We start from the raw sequence: 15368 nt of genomic DNA, 5'->3' as shown, positions 1-15368 counted from the left end.
TCACAAAGCTATGGGACCGACGAGAAAAGCAACGTCATCATATCGTATATATTCTCTTTAAAAATATGTGGAAAGATGAGAAACGCGCGGCTCAGCATCGCACATACAACTCCCTTCTGCGTCCGCCAGTGGGTTCCGTAGGTTGCAGTCGGTTTCCACAAACGATTTCACTATCCTCTTCTGATGAGCATAAGTTTGTTGATCGTACACAGCCCCCTAACATAACTATTATATGCATAACCCTTTGACGCCTGTACATGTTCCTCACCGATGTTTCCTGATTATCGACAATCTATCCATTTCTCGCTTCACAGCGCGGTCTATGTCTTCTAATAGTCGTCTCTCCTCTTCACACTCCTCTTCACACTCCTCTCCATCATCTCCGTGCAATACCGGCGGTTCTGCGGCCTCGGCAACAGTTGATGGCTCGCGAACAGCCTCAGGAAGAGAATGTGTATAAGACTCCAATGATCGCACACGCTCAACAACATCATGTAGGGTTTGCAGGGTACTTCCATTACACTCGTCACCCGAGTACGCATCTTCACAGTCTTCGCTTAAGGAATCATCATCATCTGTGCTACCTTCCCGGCTCGAGTTAGTGCTACGACTGGAAGTATCATCAACATTGCTACCCGTTTCCGCATTGTATTCCTCCAAAAGTTTTAACAAGTTTTCCACGGCAGTTGCTTCACCACCCCACTTCTCCGTAATTTGGCGAGCAATTGCCTCGGCACGCAACGTGTGTTGCTCCCGCAGAACATGAACAAGAGGCAGCGCCATAGCGATGTAGCCATGCAAATGCCTATCCGTTACTTGCTGTGAGGAAAAATCGGGGGCACCTTCATCGCAACCGCCACCAAGCCTGGAATTATTGTCCGTGGGCTTCCCACATGACATCAAAGAATGCAGAATCGCCTATTAAAATTGAACGACAAATAACAAAGGAGAGCCAGGAGGAAAACCAACTAAGCATGGACAGGGACAACACAGAAAGGACAAAACGCGGAGATTAGACAGTGCATCTGCATATATAATGCATCACGCCAATACAGCGGCTTCCCCCACCAAGAAAAATAGGGTACTGGGAGCAGAGGTATAACGGCCGCAACAGCAGATAAGAGCGGAAAAGGGTAATAAAATCAGTGGCAAACGCCAGCGACACATAGAAGGGAACCTACAATTATTCAACCAAATGGAGGCCACACACGCCAGACAGGCACTCACAGATAATACAAGGATGAATGTTACCGTCTACTTATTACCCCCATTGAAAAACGAAAAAAGAAAAAAAAGATTTGAAAATAACAGGCACTGACCAAGGAACTTACCAATGGTGAATATTGAGTAGTGCATGTAGTCCCGTAAGCGCCCGTTCTACCAACACGTAGTACAAGTAAGCAATCAACAAAAAAAAAAGAGATCTTTTCCAAAGCAAAGACCCATGGCAATCGCTCCTGATCCCACGCATTCCCAAATATGAGTTGCAGATACGACACCAACAAAGCAACAAACAACATTCCCTCACCAATGCCACTCAAGTTCGTGATTTCGCTTTTGCGTGTCTGTCCAACTGCCGCACACCAGATATGGCCGGCACCAATACAAACATAGCAATAAAGTGAATTAGGGCAGTGATGACAAATGTATACTTATATCCCTTCGCACTAGCAATGTATCCGCCCATTACAGAACTTGCCGACCACATGAAAGAAACAAAACACTCGAATGCAGCCCACATCGCACGGTTCTCCCTGCGAGCGCAGTCCATAATGATACTGCGTGTAACTCCCGCGGTGGAATTCATTAAAGCATTACGGCAAACATATATCGGTAGAAGCGCAACAAGAGGAAGTTCAGCCATACCCATTATCAGCATGAAAAACGCACTAAGTGTGCGTACGAGTATGGTGGCACTCACACGATCAAGGTGATGCTCGCTGAGATAACGCACCATCGTGGAAGAAAGCGCGATACAGATATTGACAGCAATGTTTGTAATGAAAAACATAATAGGAGTTACGTGTCGTTCTTTTATAAAATAAAGGGAAATGTATTGCATTGTGACTCCAGAGCCAACGGAAATAAGCAAATTACCCAACGCGAGCAAAAACGGTAAAGCTGACACAGTGAAGAGCCATTGCCAGGAGGATGTGACCCCAGTACAGAGGTAGTCACAGCAATTTCTTTCCTCTTCCTCAGATTCTTCATCCCAGCCGTCCTCTTCGATTATATCCTTAGTTCCTCCCAGTAAAGGTTTGGTTGATGAGTCACCATCAGTCAGTCGACGTTGGCTTGCTTCCGATGCGAATTGCTCGCAATCTTCACACCCATCATCAACGTGGAGAATGTTTTTGTCTTTCATGCCGAGTAAAGCAAAGAAAGCGGTGGGGTGAACGGCAAGACCGGTATACATGAGAATCTTCAAGACATTTGTATCCCAGTCGTTTCCAAGGTAGAGTGTCATGATAAGCAGGATAAGGGAGCCAACGCATGAGCTTGTTGTTTCATTGATCCACTTCAGGTTGTACACGAAGCCGCGCTTTCCTGATTCAACACTGTCAGCAAACAGCGCTTCAGTCCCCGTGAACGCCATCCCTCCATACATGCCCCACAGCGCAGAAGCAAAGTAATATATCATTATATCTTGGGTTGTAATACCATAAACTGACATGATCACAGCAACCAAACCACAAAAGGCGCTGAGGCGGCAGATGACTTGACGGGGCACATTGCGAACACCACCAGCTATCAATGCGCCAACGATTTGTGCGACTCCAGCGGCAGCGGATACCCAACCAACCGCAGTATCACCTGCAAGGCGACTGACCATCACCTGGTACGGTTGGGAAGACCATATGGAGGACGCAGCACCATCAATGAATACAAACAACAACACACCCCTAACGTTACTGTTCTCTAATTCCTTCCGGAAACTGCGGGGCTCCTCAACGATATCATTGTCTGTGCTGCTCATAGGTAAGAAGTGTGATCTAACGTAAGATACAAGGGTATGCATAAATAGTAGTGACAAGGTTATAAGAATCAGCCCAAATATAAAATTAAAGAGTGATGACAGCAAATAAGGCACTCAAAATGAAGAAGAAGTTAAATATAAATTGGCCACCGTAAAGGGAGCAAATAAGGGCGAAAAGCACAGTGGCATGCACAGTTAATAATGTGCCACTAGAGGCAGAGAGTCAATAAACCGGGTACCACAACGTAGCCGATCACAATGAGTGGTGAGTCCAACCCAAAAATTGAGGAACCAAGCGTAACAAAGTTCGTAGTGAACAGCCACCTCAAGGTGACGCATTGTTTGTGAATTAGATATGCATGTAGAATATATATACATATATATATATATATCCCACAACTGGAGACGTTATATTCTCAATTAAGATACCAATTCCACATACGGGCAAAATGCGTACTCTCCTAGATGACTCAACTTCCTAACTTGCAGCAAACTACACATAACGAAAAACTATGTCGACAAAAACACAAACGTACAGCAAATGGTCAGCAGAATACTGAACCATCCCAACAACACAAACTCAATTACCGCAAAACCTTGCCGCGCCTATCCAACTGCCGCACACCAGATATGGCCGGCACCAATACAAACATAGCAATAAAGTGAATTAGGGCAGTGATGACAAATGTATACTTATATCCCTTCGCACTAGCAATGTATCCGCCCATTACAGAACTTGCCGACCACATGAAAGAAACAAAACACTCGAATGCAGCCCACATCGCACGGTTCTCCCTGCGAGCGCAGTCCATAATGATACTGCGTGTAACTCCCGCGGTGGAATTCATTAAAGCATTACGGCAAACATATATCGGTAGAAGCGCAACAAGAGGAAGTTCAATCACACCCATTGTTAGTAACAGTGATGCACTAAGTGTGCGTACGAGTATGGTGGCACTCACACGATCAAGGTGATGCTCGCTGAGATAACGCACCATCGTGGAAGAAAGCGCGATACAGATATTGACAGCAATGTTTGTAATGAAAAACATAATAGGAGTTACGTGTCGTTCTTTTATAAAATAAAGGGAAATGTATTGCATTGTGACTCCAGAGCCAACGGAAATAAGCAAATTACCCAACGCGAGCAAAAACGGTAAAGCTGACACAGTGAAGAGCCATTGCCAGGAGGATGTGACCCCAGTACAGAGGTAGTCACAGCAATTTCTTTCCTCTTCCTCAGATTCTTCATCCCAGCCGTCCTCTTCGATTATATCCTTAGTTCCTCCCAGTAAAGGTTTGGTTGATGAGTCACCATCAGTCAGTCGACGTTGGCTTGCTTCCGATGCGAATTGCTCGCAATCTTCACACCCATCATCAACGTGGAGAATGTTTTTGTCTTTCATGCCGAGTAAAGCAAAGAAAGCGGTGGGGTGAACGGCAAGACCGGTATACATGAGAATCTTCAAGACATTTGTATCCCAGTCGTTTCCAAGGTAGAGTGTCATGATAAGCAGGATAAGGGAGCCAACGCATGAGCTTGTTGTTTCATTGATCCACTTCAGGTTGTACACGAAGCCGCGCTTTCCTGATTCAACACTGTCAGCAAACAGCGCTTCAGTCCCCGTGAACGCCATCCCTCCATACATGCCCCACAGCGCAGAAGCAAAGTAATATATCATTATATCTTGGGTTGTAATACCATAAACTGACATGATCACAGCAACCAAACCACAAAAGGCGCTGAGGCGGCAGATGACTTGACGGGGCACATTGCGAACACCACCAGCTATCAATGCGCCAACGATTTGTGCGACTCCAGCGGCAGCGGATACCCAACCAACCGCAGTATCACCTGCAAGGCGACTGACCATCACCTGGTACGGTTGGGAAGACCATATGGAGGACGCAGCACCATCAATGAATACAAACAACAACACACCCCTAACGTTACTGTTCTCTAATTCCTTCCGGAAACTGCGGGGCTCCTCAACGATATCATTGTCTGTGCTGCTCATAGGTAAGAAGTGTGATCTAACGTAAGATACAAGGGTATGCATAAATAGTAGTGACAAGGTTATAAGAATCAGCCCAAATATAAAATTAAAGAGTGATGACAGCAAATAAGGCACTCAAAATGAAGAAGAAGTTAAATATAAATTGGCCACCGTAAAGGGAGCAAATAAGGGCGAAAAGCACAGTGGCATGCACAGTTAATAATGTGCCACTAGAGGCAGAGAGTCAATAAACCGGGTACCACAACGTAGCCGATCACAATGAGTGGTGAGTCCAACCCAAAAATTGAGGAACCAAGCGTAACAAAGTTCGTAGTGAACAGCCACCTCAAGGTGACGCATTGTTTGTGAATTAGATATGCATGTAGAATATATATACATATATATATATATATCCCACAACTGGAGACGTTATATTCTCAATTAAGATACCAATTCCACATACGGGCAAAATGCGTACTCTCCTAGATGACTCAACTTCCTAACTTGCAGCAAACTACACATAACGAAAAACTATGTCGACAAAAACACAAACGTACAGCAAATGGTCAGCAGAATACTGAACCATCCCAACAACACAAACTCAATTACCGCAAAACCTTGCCGCGCCTATCCAACTGCCGCACACCAGATATGGCCGGCACCAATACAAACATAGCAATAAAGTGAATTAGGGCAGTGATGACAAATGTATACTTATATCCCTTCGCACTAGCAATGTATCCGCCCATTACAGAACTTGCCGACCACATGAAAGAAACAAAACACTCGAATGCAGCCCACATCGCACGGTTCTCCCTGCGAGCGCAGTCCATAATGATACTGCGTGTAACTCCCGCGGTGGAATTCATTAAAGCATTACGGCAAACATATATCGGTAGAAGCGCAACAAGAGGAAACTCGTTAATACCTCATTTTTCTTCATTTTGAGGATTTTTGTCGTTTGTTAATGTAATGCTATTGGCTCGAGCATTTTGCGGTGAATTATAACATTGTGGGTATAATCGATTCGAAAAAGTAATGGAGATGCCACGCTCAGCATTATTGTCGTTTTGAGTGTTCTTATGTTGTCTAGTCTGTCCTTTGTATTCATTGTGGACAAAGACAAGCTATACTTAAGGTGGCAGACATCTTTCTCGTTGTCTTGTTGCTCAATCGTCGAGTAGTTTCTGATGATTTCCCTAGTTCGTTATCTTGATGTTCGTGAAGGTGTGTCTTTCTAGTACCGTATTCACTCTCCTCCTAGCATGGGAGTGCAAGCGTTTATTGAGAGCAACATATATGAGAAATGGAAATGGCGGCAAACGATCTAACCGTTTTGCTTTCGTTAATGCTGGTGTGATTTCGTACGGAGGATGATACATGACAAAAGAACCTTTATGGGGCCGGCTCCAATCTACAGCCAAAATCTTCCATAGCTCACCTCATTGCAGATTTCTGCGGCAAAAGACACGAGCTTCTCGTTTGCACCTGCGATGATTGTTGTTGTCCGCTCCATTTCGAACTCATCCCCCCATATATTTTTCACGACACCCCCCGCCTCAGTGACCAGAAGGTTCCCTGCACAGACGTCCCATATCTTGCCGGAGGGCTCCATGTAGAGGTCAATCCGACCCGAAGCAACAAAAGCTAAAATGAGTGCACAGGCGCCGTAACTGCGCAGTCCCTGGACTGGACACATGGCAAGCTTCTTTCGAATATGTGCTGCAGCATCTAACATTTGGCAGTGCTTTTCCTTTCTGGCTTTCTCCAGGTCGTTGCTATTTTTCTCCCGTTCCTCTGCCGATAGCACGGGACGCATTGGGTAGCCAAAGACCACCATAGCCGCATCTTGAGTAGTGTCCGTCTGCACGACTATGCGTCTGCCATTGAGAAAGGCCCCTTGGCCTCGAATGGCAGTGTACATCTCACCAGCGTAGACGCCAGAGGAGGTCGGCCCTGGGGGATTTTTGTTTATAGAGGGGAGGAACGGGCAATAAATCACCGCAAGGACCGTTTCCTTCTTTATGGTGAGTCCAATACTCACGCAGCAGTCGCACGACCCATGCACAAACGACATAGTGCCATCAATGGGATCAACAATCCAAGTCGGTACGTCTTCCAGTTGCTTATCAGGGCATATTTCTTCCGTAATAAAACCGAAGCGAAACGAAGTGTAACCTGCTCCGCGCTTCTGGTTTTCAACCGTTGACGAGTATTGCTGAAGAACATTCATTATCGCTTCATCGCAAAGTTTGTCGTAATATGTGACAAGATCTGTGGTTGAAGTTTTGGCCTTTATGTCAAGGAGCTGAGAGACGCTGGGATTCACCGCTTCGGTGCCTGACGACACATCAACACTGTCAGAGGCATCTTTTTGCATTTTTGGCGCTATGGTTGCAATGGTTTCCCGGCGGTACTGGTAGAAGTCCCACATGATACCACCTGCTTTACGAGCTGCCTCTATTGCCGCACCAAGCGCTTCCTCCAAATTAATGTCATACTCAGCCATTGGTATGGAGCGTTGGGACAATCGCACGTCAATCCAATATATGTATATAGGATATGGTGCAATATAATATAAGGATATATACACTCGTATATAGTGTTGGTTAATACAGTTAAGACGCCTAACGAGAATGTATGTAGCTATTACCTTTCAAACGTAGAAGAGCGGGAGTGGTGATAGAGGTATGAAATCAACAACATCCATGACAACAAAAGGGCACATCACGAAGGAAGAGACGACACTGTGTGCACGCAACTGCGTTTCCGCAGAAAGACATTTTAAAGTCGAGTAGAGCAGGGGCTACATCGTATCAAACAATAACCACGCGATCCCCGTAGAGCATTGTCGGGAAGAGTATATGCAGGTGCCAAGGGCCACGTGTCCACGACAATTACAATATTCTTCTTAGAAAAGCATTAATGTTCCCTATTACCAAAGGAACAAGCAAGTGCGCACTCCCGAAACAGCCTAGGCTCTCTTCAGATCACCTTCCAACCATTTAGTGGCACTAAAAAAATGATTCCACATTAACTGTTTTTATCCATTCGGTCGCAATCTTTCAATCAGTGAAACTGTAAGCAATTTCCCCCCACAACTGCTAGATAGAGATTACGGCGGGCAGTAATGCTGTACGGAAGGCGCAAATACTAGCAAATCACCTGATCTCCAACCCCTCTCAGCGCCACGAGTTGTACGGAGTTCCTTCATTGTTAAGAAATCTCCCGTGTGAAAGGAGGGCTTATCTGTGCGCAGAACCGTCATGCTCTGCACCTGCACCCTTCTGTCAACGTTTGCGTAGACATGAAAAACACACACTTTTGCAGCGGGTGCGGCAGGCCGACGGCCGCTTTCACTATGGTGACCAGCAGAAAATGATGCAGCGCCTCCCTTATGTGTTCCCATTTCCATATTACCTCTTTGCGCTTCCGTGCACACGCGTTTAGCCGGATGTTCGCCATTTGCCTCATCGCCGTACCTCCTGTCCTCAGTACCATCGCGACCATTCAGCTTATAACTATCGCATTTGTGAGTCCCGTCCTCCGCGGAGACATCAGGGCTCATATCATCATTAGTATGGGATGCAATCTCCCCTGACTTTCTAGAAGACGGCGGCAACAACACTAGTGCTGCAGCTGGAGTCGACCGTAGAACCTCTTCGAATATTTCCCGGATTGTGGTGTCTTTCCAAACGTATATTTGAGCCTTGAAAAGAGGAGGGATGGCTCCATGCCTCCCCGAGCCCCCTCTTGCCCCAATTCCGTGTATCCTGGTGCTTTTCGTATCATTGGGAACTAAGGATGCAACAGGCCGAGTGAATGCAACAGGTTGAACCTCATCTACACTCGTCGCCACAATTACGGACAAACTCTGCGGCACCTCCGTGGGCTTGAGACGATTGATGGCAAGGTGCCCTCTGGGAGCTATCCAAAACTCCTTGCGCGCCTGAGCAATTTCGCTACGAGCAGAGGGTAATGTCGACCTCATTCCCTCCCCCCACAAAAAAAAAAAAAACCACTTATTACTTTCAGAAGTGTCACTCTCACCCCTTTAAAAGTTCAGATGAAAACAGAATGTGAATAGCAACGACGGAACACAAACGCACTGGTGAATGCACATATGTATCTACGTCGGCACATGTATCAAGATGTAATGCATGGAAAGATGCTGGAAGCACAAAAGTGAAGTGAACGAAAAATAAAAAAAAACGAAACAGGGGGCATATCTCGTCCGTAACGGCATTGCGTGCCGTTCTCCTCGTGTCCTCACATATTCCCCCATTTATTTATTTAATTTTTTGCGAACAACAGAATACCGACCGGAAGGAGAAGCAACGCAAACCAGTTTATATTACTTGGTGACACCACACCAATTCACAACACCAGCGCGCTGCTGATGATATGGGGGAAAGAGGTGATAAATTTTGGGAACAAATGTAAAAACATAGACAAATACACACGTTGCCGTAACCTCAATTCTATTTATTTCTTTGCTTCCTCACAAGCACAAACTTTGGAAGAGAAGGGGGAAAAACAAAATAAATAAGTAATCAAATAGATGGATGTATAAATGATTAGTACTCAACAAACCTCACAAACAAACGTTTACTAATAAACAATCATACTAAATGGGTGAAGTTTTTAAACATATTTCTAATAAATGCGCCTCACCCATTTTCCTCCCCCTTTGCTTCCCTCTTCCTACAACTTTCTGCCTTGAGAAAAGGAAACATGATAATAAAGATAAACAAGTAGGTAAGCGACGTAAAAAAAAAGGGGGGGCCTGACACATAGGAACAGAGTAAAGAAGAAAGGGGGGAAATTTAAAGAACCGTTCCTTCCCCCCTCTCTTTTATGCATTACCGTAGGCACACAACTTCTTTCCCATCTCTTCCCCTTCACTAGCGTCCTAATAATAACAATACAGAACGTAATGTAACATGTTACATCTTATGTTATGATATTGAAGTGAAAAAAAATAAATGAATAAAATGAGGTGAAACTTCAGATGAGCCGCGGATGAATATTGGAGGAAGAAATAGGCTATGAGACGCGCATGAGTCAAACAGATGCACGCTAAATACACCTCCGCGAAACATAAACGAAACAAATATATGAACAGTAGAAAACAGACATACCGAAAGGAACCACTGTGGTAAGGGTACTGAAGAAGTGGTGCAACAGTGTCAGCATTCAAACCTCCGTCATCGTGTAAAAATTATTTGTTCTTTCGGTATCTTGCTTGGTGTGAGGGGGGTGGGGATGTATAACTGCACTTTCCTCATTCACGGGGTGCACAGCCCCTGTCCAAAGAGTAATAATGAAGATTACGAAAACGGAGCGAAACGATAAAACAATACAGCAACCATAGCCAACCTGAAGTATTTTCTATGTACATTAATATATATTAACATATATATATATATATATATATATCCGCACGTTTTACCAGTTGTCTGTGCCATAATAGAAACTTAAAGCTTAGCCCAAAGACCCCACGCACTGCAGAACTGCAGTAGTCCCTGGCCGTTTTATCAAGTAGATGGACATATATACAGATATATAACTGCTTGCTCCCGCATGCGAGAGAGCTTCCAGCGCTCCATCACACGGGCAACTGACGGAAATGGGCATCACACAAATTAAAATGGAAGACTGGGTGACGAGGGTTTGAGCCTTTCCCGAACTGTCTTTCCCTCTCTCTTCCCACATCAACACCCCGAGCCACCTCCGCACAAACGAAAAAGTTCCTAGCCAGTAAGTTAATCGGTTTCTCACTTCCCCTCTTCCGTTTCACCAGCGCAAGCAGCGGTCTGAGCAGGGTCGCTACGGGAGTCAAGATTCTTCCTGAATACTAAACGTCCTCTGCTTCGCTTCCCCTGAATGAGCAGGGACACAAATGTAATGATGATAAGCACAGCTTGATACGCCAGGAGCACGACAATGGACTTCCACCAACTCCAACTGTCAAAATTAAAGAACTCAATGACAGATTGACCATCGGGATAGCGGCAGTGAAGGTCAGGTGGGTCACAAATCTTTTCAAGTCTGCTGAACTCATTGATAACGACACCAAGGTAGGCGTGACGAGGGAAAGAAATGACGATCAACCACGACCAATAGGGGTGCAACCGTTCTGTGTTGGCGTACAACCCGGTTACTATAATGAGCGGGAGAAACACAACAGGAAGCAGCGCGTAGGTTGTGTTGATGGACTTGAAGAACGTTGCGAAGGCGAGACCAAAGGCATACGCTGTGAGGGCTAACTGCACCAAAAGAAACCAGTGCACCATAAAGGCGGAAAATGAAGCGTAAAACCCGATCGTAAAGTAGGTGATTAGAGCGAACGCCGTGGGGAACGCAACCTGAAACGCCGTCTCAGCGATAAACTTTGCGAGCACGTAAGTCAGCGCATTGTACGAGTCGGTGGATTGCTCCTGAAGATACACAGCACGTTCCGGTGGGTAAGCAGCGGCGCCGTACATTGCGGACGAAAACATGCCATTAATTAACACCATATGTAGAACACCGAGACGATCCTTCACGCCATTTTGATCCAAAGTAATCCGAAAATAGAAAAGGGCCATCAGAATACCAACGAAGAGTGTCTGCACGAGTCGAACAAAGACAGCGCTTGGGTGGCGGGGATACATTCGATAGGAGCGTTTCGTAAGTTCAACCAGTTGGACAATCCAGCTGGATCCTTTTTTCTTTAGATGGTCTTCCAGGTAGGGGTCTCTCTCCGTAATGGGGCCCGACACCTTTAACAGGCAGGGATTCGTGCTCGCGGCTGGCGTCGTCAGATAAAGTTCCCACGCCCGCCACAACACCTCTAACTCCTCCTTCGGAAGCTGAAGGAGTTCCATGAAGTACTCACAGGGATTTGTCCGCGGGGGCACCTGATGACCGATAGATGCGAAGTATGCTGTGGCCTCCTCCCTCGGTCCATGATATACCACATGACCCTCAGAGAGTAATAATAGGTCATCGAATGTCTCTACGAGCTCAGAAGATGGTGAGTGAACGGTTGCGATAACAGTTCGCTTCTCCTTCTTTGCGAGGTCTTGAAGCATCTGACCCACGCGAAGGGCGTTGACGGAGTCGAGGCCAGTGGTTGGTTCATCCAACACAATAACACAGGGGTTTGCCACGAGAGCCGTGGCCACATTAGCTCGTTTCCGTTCACCACCCGACACACCCTTTACAAGTCCTGGAATACCCAACACGGTGTCCTGGCACTCTACAAGGTGCAGACGGTTAATGACTTCATTCACAAGGACTTCTGATTCGCGAGGCCCCAACCCGAGACGTACGCGGCATGCAAAGTAAGTGGCTTCATACGGTGTGTCCATGGCCATGACAATATCATCCTGCGCCACAAAAGACACGACCGCCCTGTACCGATCTGTGAATATCGCATTGTTAAGGAAGCAACATCCTTCAAGGTTCTTTTCTGTGCCGTGCAGTTTTCCCGTGATGGCGCTCATCAATGTAGTTTTTCCGGCACCGGATGGCCCCATGATTGCGAGGACCCGCCCTCCCAAAGCCGTCCCACTCATCTTGTGGATCAGCGTTTTTTTTATCTTACGCCCATCACTGTCCTTCGCGGGCACCTGAAAGGCCAAGTTCTCCCAAGTGTAGTTCACTACCCTCTCCATGCAGAGTTCACCCTCGAGGTTTATTGGTGCTCTTCCAGTTTCAGGTGAATCCGGCATTTCTTATTTGTATCACTCACTGAATACTCTTTTATTTTTTTTTTTGCTTTTTCGTTTCTTATTCTCCGTCGGCCTGCTGCTTTACAGTGCAGATCGTGTGGACGCGATTGTGGTTTAGAAGGGATGATAGTTTTCGAACTTAGGTACTGTTTTCTACACAGAAACAATCAATTAAGCAATTGTGACGGCGAAGCAGCATATAACGAAACCATAAAAATAAAATAATAAAGAGGGGGGGGGAAAAAAAAAGAAAAGCGAAAGGATGTAAAGAAGAAAATACGCACAAGGGTGAAATGAAAGAACAGGTGGCAGAGGGAGCAGTGCCCAAAGGCCTACATGCTCGCAACCACCGATTAATTTGATGAATCAAAGAACGAAGCAGACACTGGAATAAAAAAAAGGCGTTTTATCAAAATAAACAAAATAGGAAGCAGGAGAAAAAATTGCTTCCCTTTCCCTTCCCTCACAAAAAAAAAAAAGAAAGACAAACAAACTAACCATTCATCACCTCTTTTTCACTCTCTCCATCACCCAGTTATTTCCCATCGAACAAAAAAAAAAAATAAGCACATAAATAAATAAAACCAGCAGAAGACGAAATACATATCAAATGGGTGGGAACACACAAACACACACGGAGGGGTTGAATACATGTTGGGATCGCAGAGGTGCATACAAACAAGGAAAAAAGGGGAGAGAAAAAAAAAGCCGTCAACAGAAAATGAAGAAAAGGCTCTCGGTTCCTAACAGTAACGAGTCAAAAACGAAGGATATCAGAAAGTCACTTTTTGTCGCTTACACACACAAACACACACTCACATACATATATATTATATTGCTTAATATGATATGAGCACGCGTGCTTGCGTTAACGCATAAGCGTGAACAACGAAGCAGCCTTCAAAGCCACTTTCAGTGAAAAAAGTTTTAGCAAAAAAAACGCGAGTAACAGACAGCAGCAGAGCATCTTTCCTCTCTCTTTCAACTTCCCTAGTCTCCTTATTTTCACACATATACAAAAACCAATCATATATTTCTTTGCATCTACTCACCAGCACTTACAGTTGCGTGGGTGTACCTGAAAGCACCAATAACTTCTCACACTTCCGACACTTCCAAAAAAGTACGATTTAGAAAGAAGAGATATCAGCACGTATCAATTAATACAGGCTGACGAAGCAGAGGGACAACGGACATTTTCACCCATTTGTTTCTTCCTTTCCCACCTGTTATGGATACATAGATACATAAGAATGTTCCTAACATGAGTCTCCCTTTCAACCAACTGTACATTTCAGTTCCATCAGGAAAAAGAAAACGCACTACTTCGACTTCTCCAGTTTGATGAGCTCAAGGATACCGTCTTGCATTTCCTTTACGGCTTCATACTCCGATAGGCCGAGGCGGCGCTTGTTGCTGATATCATAAATTCCGTCAGGGCTGTCAGAGTGCTCACCAGCTGTCCCACGTACCTGCAGGTTATATTTTGCAGCAACCTCCTCAAGTTTAGCGCGATCAGCACCAAGTTTCGGTAATTTGATGTGCACACTTGCGCGGATCGTCGTGCCGAGGTTCGAGGGGCAGAACGTCAGGAAACCAAGTCGGTCATCACGAGAAAACTCCACCTTCTTTTCAATGATGTTCACTGCCTTCACAAGACGGCCGAAGACCTCCTTCAAGTTCCCGCCCTTCTGCATGGAAATGATACGCAGGTGGTCCTCTTCATTCACCCACACGAGGAATGTCTTGTCATTGTTATGGTAGATACCACGACCAGTCGGCCAATACTCGCATGCGCGGGCAGCTTGCAGGAAACGATCGCCCTCCTTGAAGAGGAAGTGGTCATCAATTAGCTGCTGTTGTGTTTCTTTCGTCATGCCAGAAAGCGGATAATAAGTACCTTGCAGATCATCTGTCATTGTGCTCAGTTGTTCCCGCACACGTGACTCCATTTCCTCGTACTGCTCCTTCGTTAGGCATGGGTTGAATGGGTAACCGGCGAGACTGCGGCCGCAGCGCACACGGGTGGAAATGACATATTTACCTTCCGGATCAACGTCAACCAGCGTATTTAAGTCACCGAAATCCTTTGGTGGTTGTTTGTCCGTTACCTTGAAGCCGTTGTGGTAATCCTCAATGACGGGATCGAAGAGGTCGGCAAACACAGTGTAGGCTTCTGCGTCTGGTGCATATAAACCAACACCGGAATCGAGGTTCTGTACACCAGATTGAATGACATCAAGTAAGGTAGCACCCAACTTCGTCTTCTTGTCCTTTAGCTTCTTGAAGACATCACTTGTCAGATGTTTCTTCAACAGCGAGTGGCAGTCCTTTGCAGCCTGCAGTTTCGCAAAAGCCTTTTCCAACTCGGCAGCGACGTCGCGGGTAGCCATCTTTAATTTTTTTCTTGTTTGGTAGATACTCGCTGTTTTTGTGATAGTGCAACAAGAACAGCTGTTCAGCTTTGATTAAAGGGACGCACATAAAAGAGAAAAGAAGAAAATGAAGTTAAAGTTAGGGGACGTGCTGTTAAAGATGGTGCGTTGTGATCCGCAGCGTTAGGAATAATCAAAAGCGGGAACCGGTCCTTCCTTTGCTTTTTCATTTTTTTAACTTCTTTGCTGTCCGTCCTGTGGTTATGCATTTCTGTTTCCAATGTCAATACTGTTTTGACAT

At 45.6% G+C, this 15368-nt stretch overlaps 7 protein-coding genes across 7 annotated transcripts; all 7 read right to left on the bottom strand.

Moving 5' to 3' along the window:
* Positions 1 to 264: 264 nt before the first annotated feature.
* On the bottom strand, positions 265 to 900 carry TbgDal_IX3360 (hypothetical protein, conserved; the record flags this gene model as incomplete). Its single annotated transcript, XM_011778229.1, has 1 exon — positions 265 to 900. The coding sequence occupies one exon, from the start codon at positions 898 to 900 to the stop codon at positions 265 to 267; it is 636 nt and encodes a 211-aa protein (XP_011776531.1).
* Positions 901 to 1537: 637 nt separating this feature from the next.
* On the bottom strand, positions 1538 to 3019 carry TbgDal_IX3350 (hypothetical protein, conserved; the record flags this gene model as incomplete). The annotated part of the gene is made up of 1 exon (XM_011778228.1): positions 1538 to 3019. One exon carries the CDS (start codon positions 3017 to 3019, stop codon positions 1538 to 1540), a length of 1482 nt encoding a protein of 493 aa, XP_011776530.1.
* A 542-nt stretch (positions 3020 to 3561) lies between these two features.
* TbgDal_IX3340 (hypothetical protein, conserved) lies at positions 3562 to 5037 on the bottom strand (the record flags this gene model as incomplete). Its single annotated transcript, XM_011778227.1, has 1 exon — positions 3562 to 5037. One exon carries the CDS (start codon positions 5035 to 5037, stop codon positions 3562 to 3564), a length of 1476 nt encoding a protein of 491 aa, XP_011776529.1.
* A 1351-nt stretch (positions 5038 to 6388) lies between these two features.
* On the bottom strand, positions 6389 to 7483 carry TbgDal_IX3330 (inositol-1(or 4)-monophosphatase, putative; the record flags this gene model as incomplete). The annotated part of the gene is made up of 1 exon (XM_011778226.1): positions 6389 to 7483. One exon carries the CDS (start codon positions 7481 to 7483, stop codon positions 6389 to 6391), a length of 1095 nt encoding a protein of 364 aa, XP_011776528.1.
* Positions 7484 to 8089: 606 nt separating this feature from the next.
* TbgDal_IX3320 (hypothetical protein, conserved) lies at positions 8090 to 8965 on the bottom strand (the record flags this gene model as incomplete). Its single annotated transcript, XM_011778225.1, has 1 exon — positions 8090 to 8965. The coding sequence occupies one exon, from the start codon at positions 8963 to 8965 to the stop codon at positions 8090 to 8092; it is 876 nt and encodes a 291-aa protein (XP_011776527.1).
* Positions 8966 to 10751: 1786 nt separating this feature from the next.
* On the bottom strand, positions 10752 to 12692 carry TbgDal_IX3310 (ABC transporter, putative; the record flags this gene model as incomplete). The annotated part of the gene is made up of 1 exon (XM_011778224.1): positions 10752 to 12692. One exon carries the CDS (start codon positions 12690 to 12692, stop codon positions 10752 to 10754), a length of 1941 nt encoding a protein of 646 aa, XP_011776526.1.
* Positions 12693 to 14014: 1322 nt separating this feature from the next.
* Positions 14015 to 15085, bottom strand: TbgDal_IX3300 (arginine kinase; the record flags this gene model as incomplete). The annotated part of the gene is made up of 1 exon (XM_011778223.1): positions 14015 to 15085. The coding sequence occupies one exon, from the start codon at positions 15083 to 15085 to the stop codon at positions 14015 to 14017; it is 1071 nt and encodes a 356-aa protein (XP_011776525.1).
* Positions 15086 to 15368: the final 283 nt, after the last annotated feature.

Source organism: Trypanosoma brucei, chromosome 9 (genome assembly GCF_000210295.1).
Source record: "Trypanosoma brucei gambiense DAL972 chromosome 9, complete sequence".
Taxonomy (NCBI): domain Eukaryota; phylum Euglenozoa; class Kinetoplastea; order Trypanosomatida; family Trypanosomatidae; genus Trypanosoma; species Trypanosoma brucei.
The sequence above is the reverse complement of the archived record's forward strand: the minus strand, read 5'-3'. Positions and strand labels throughout refer to the sequence as shown.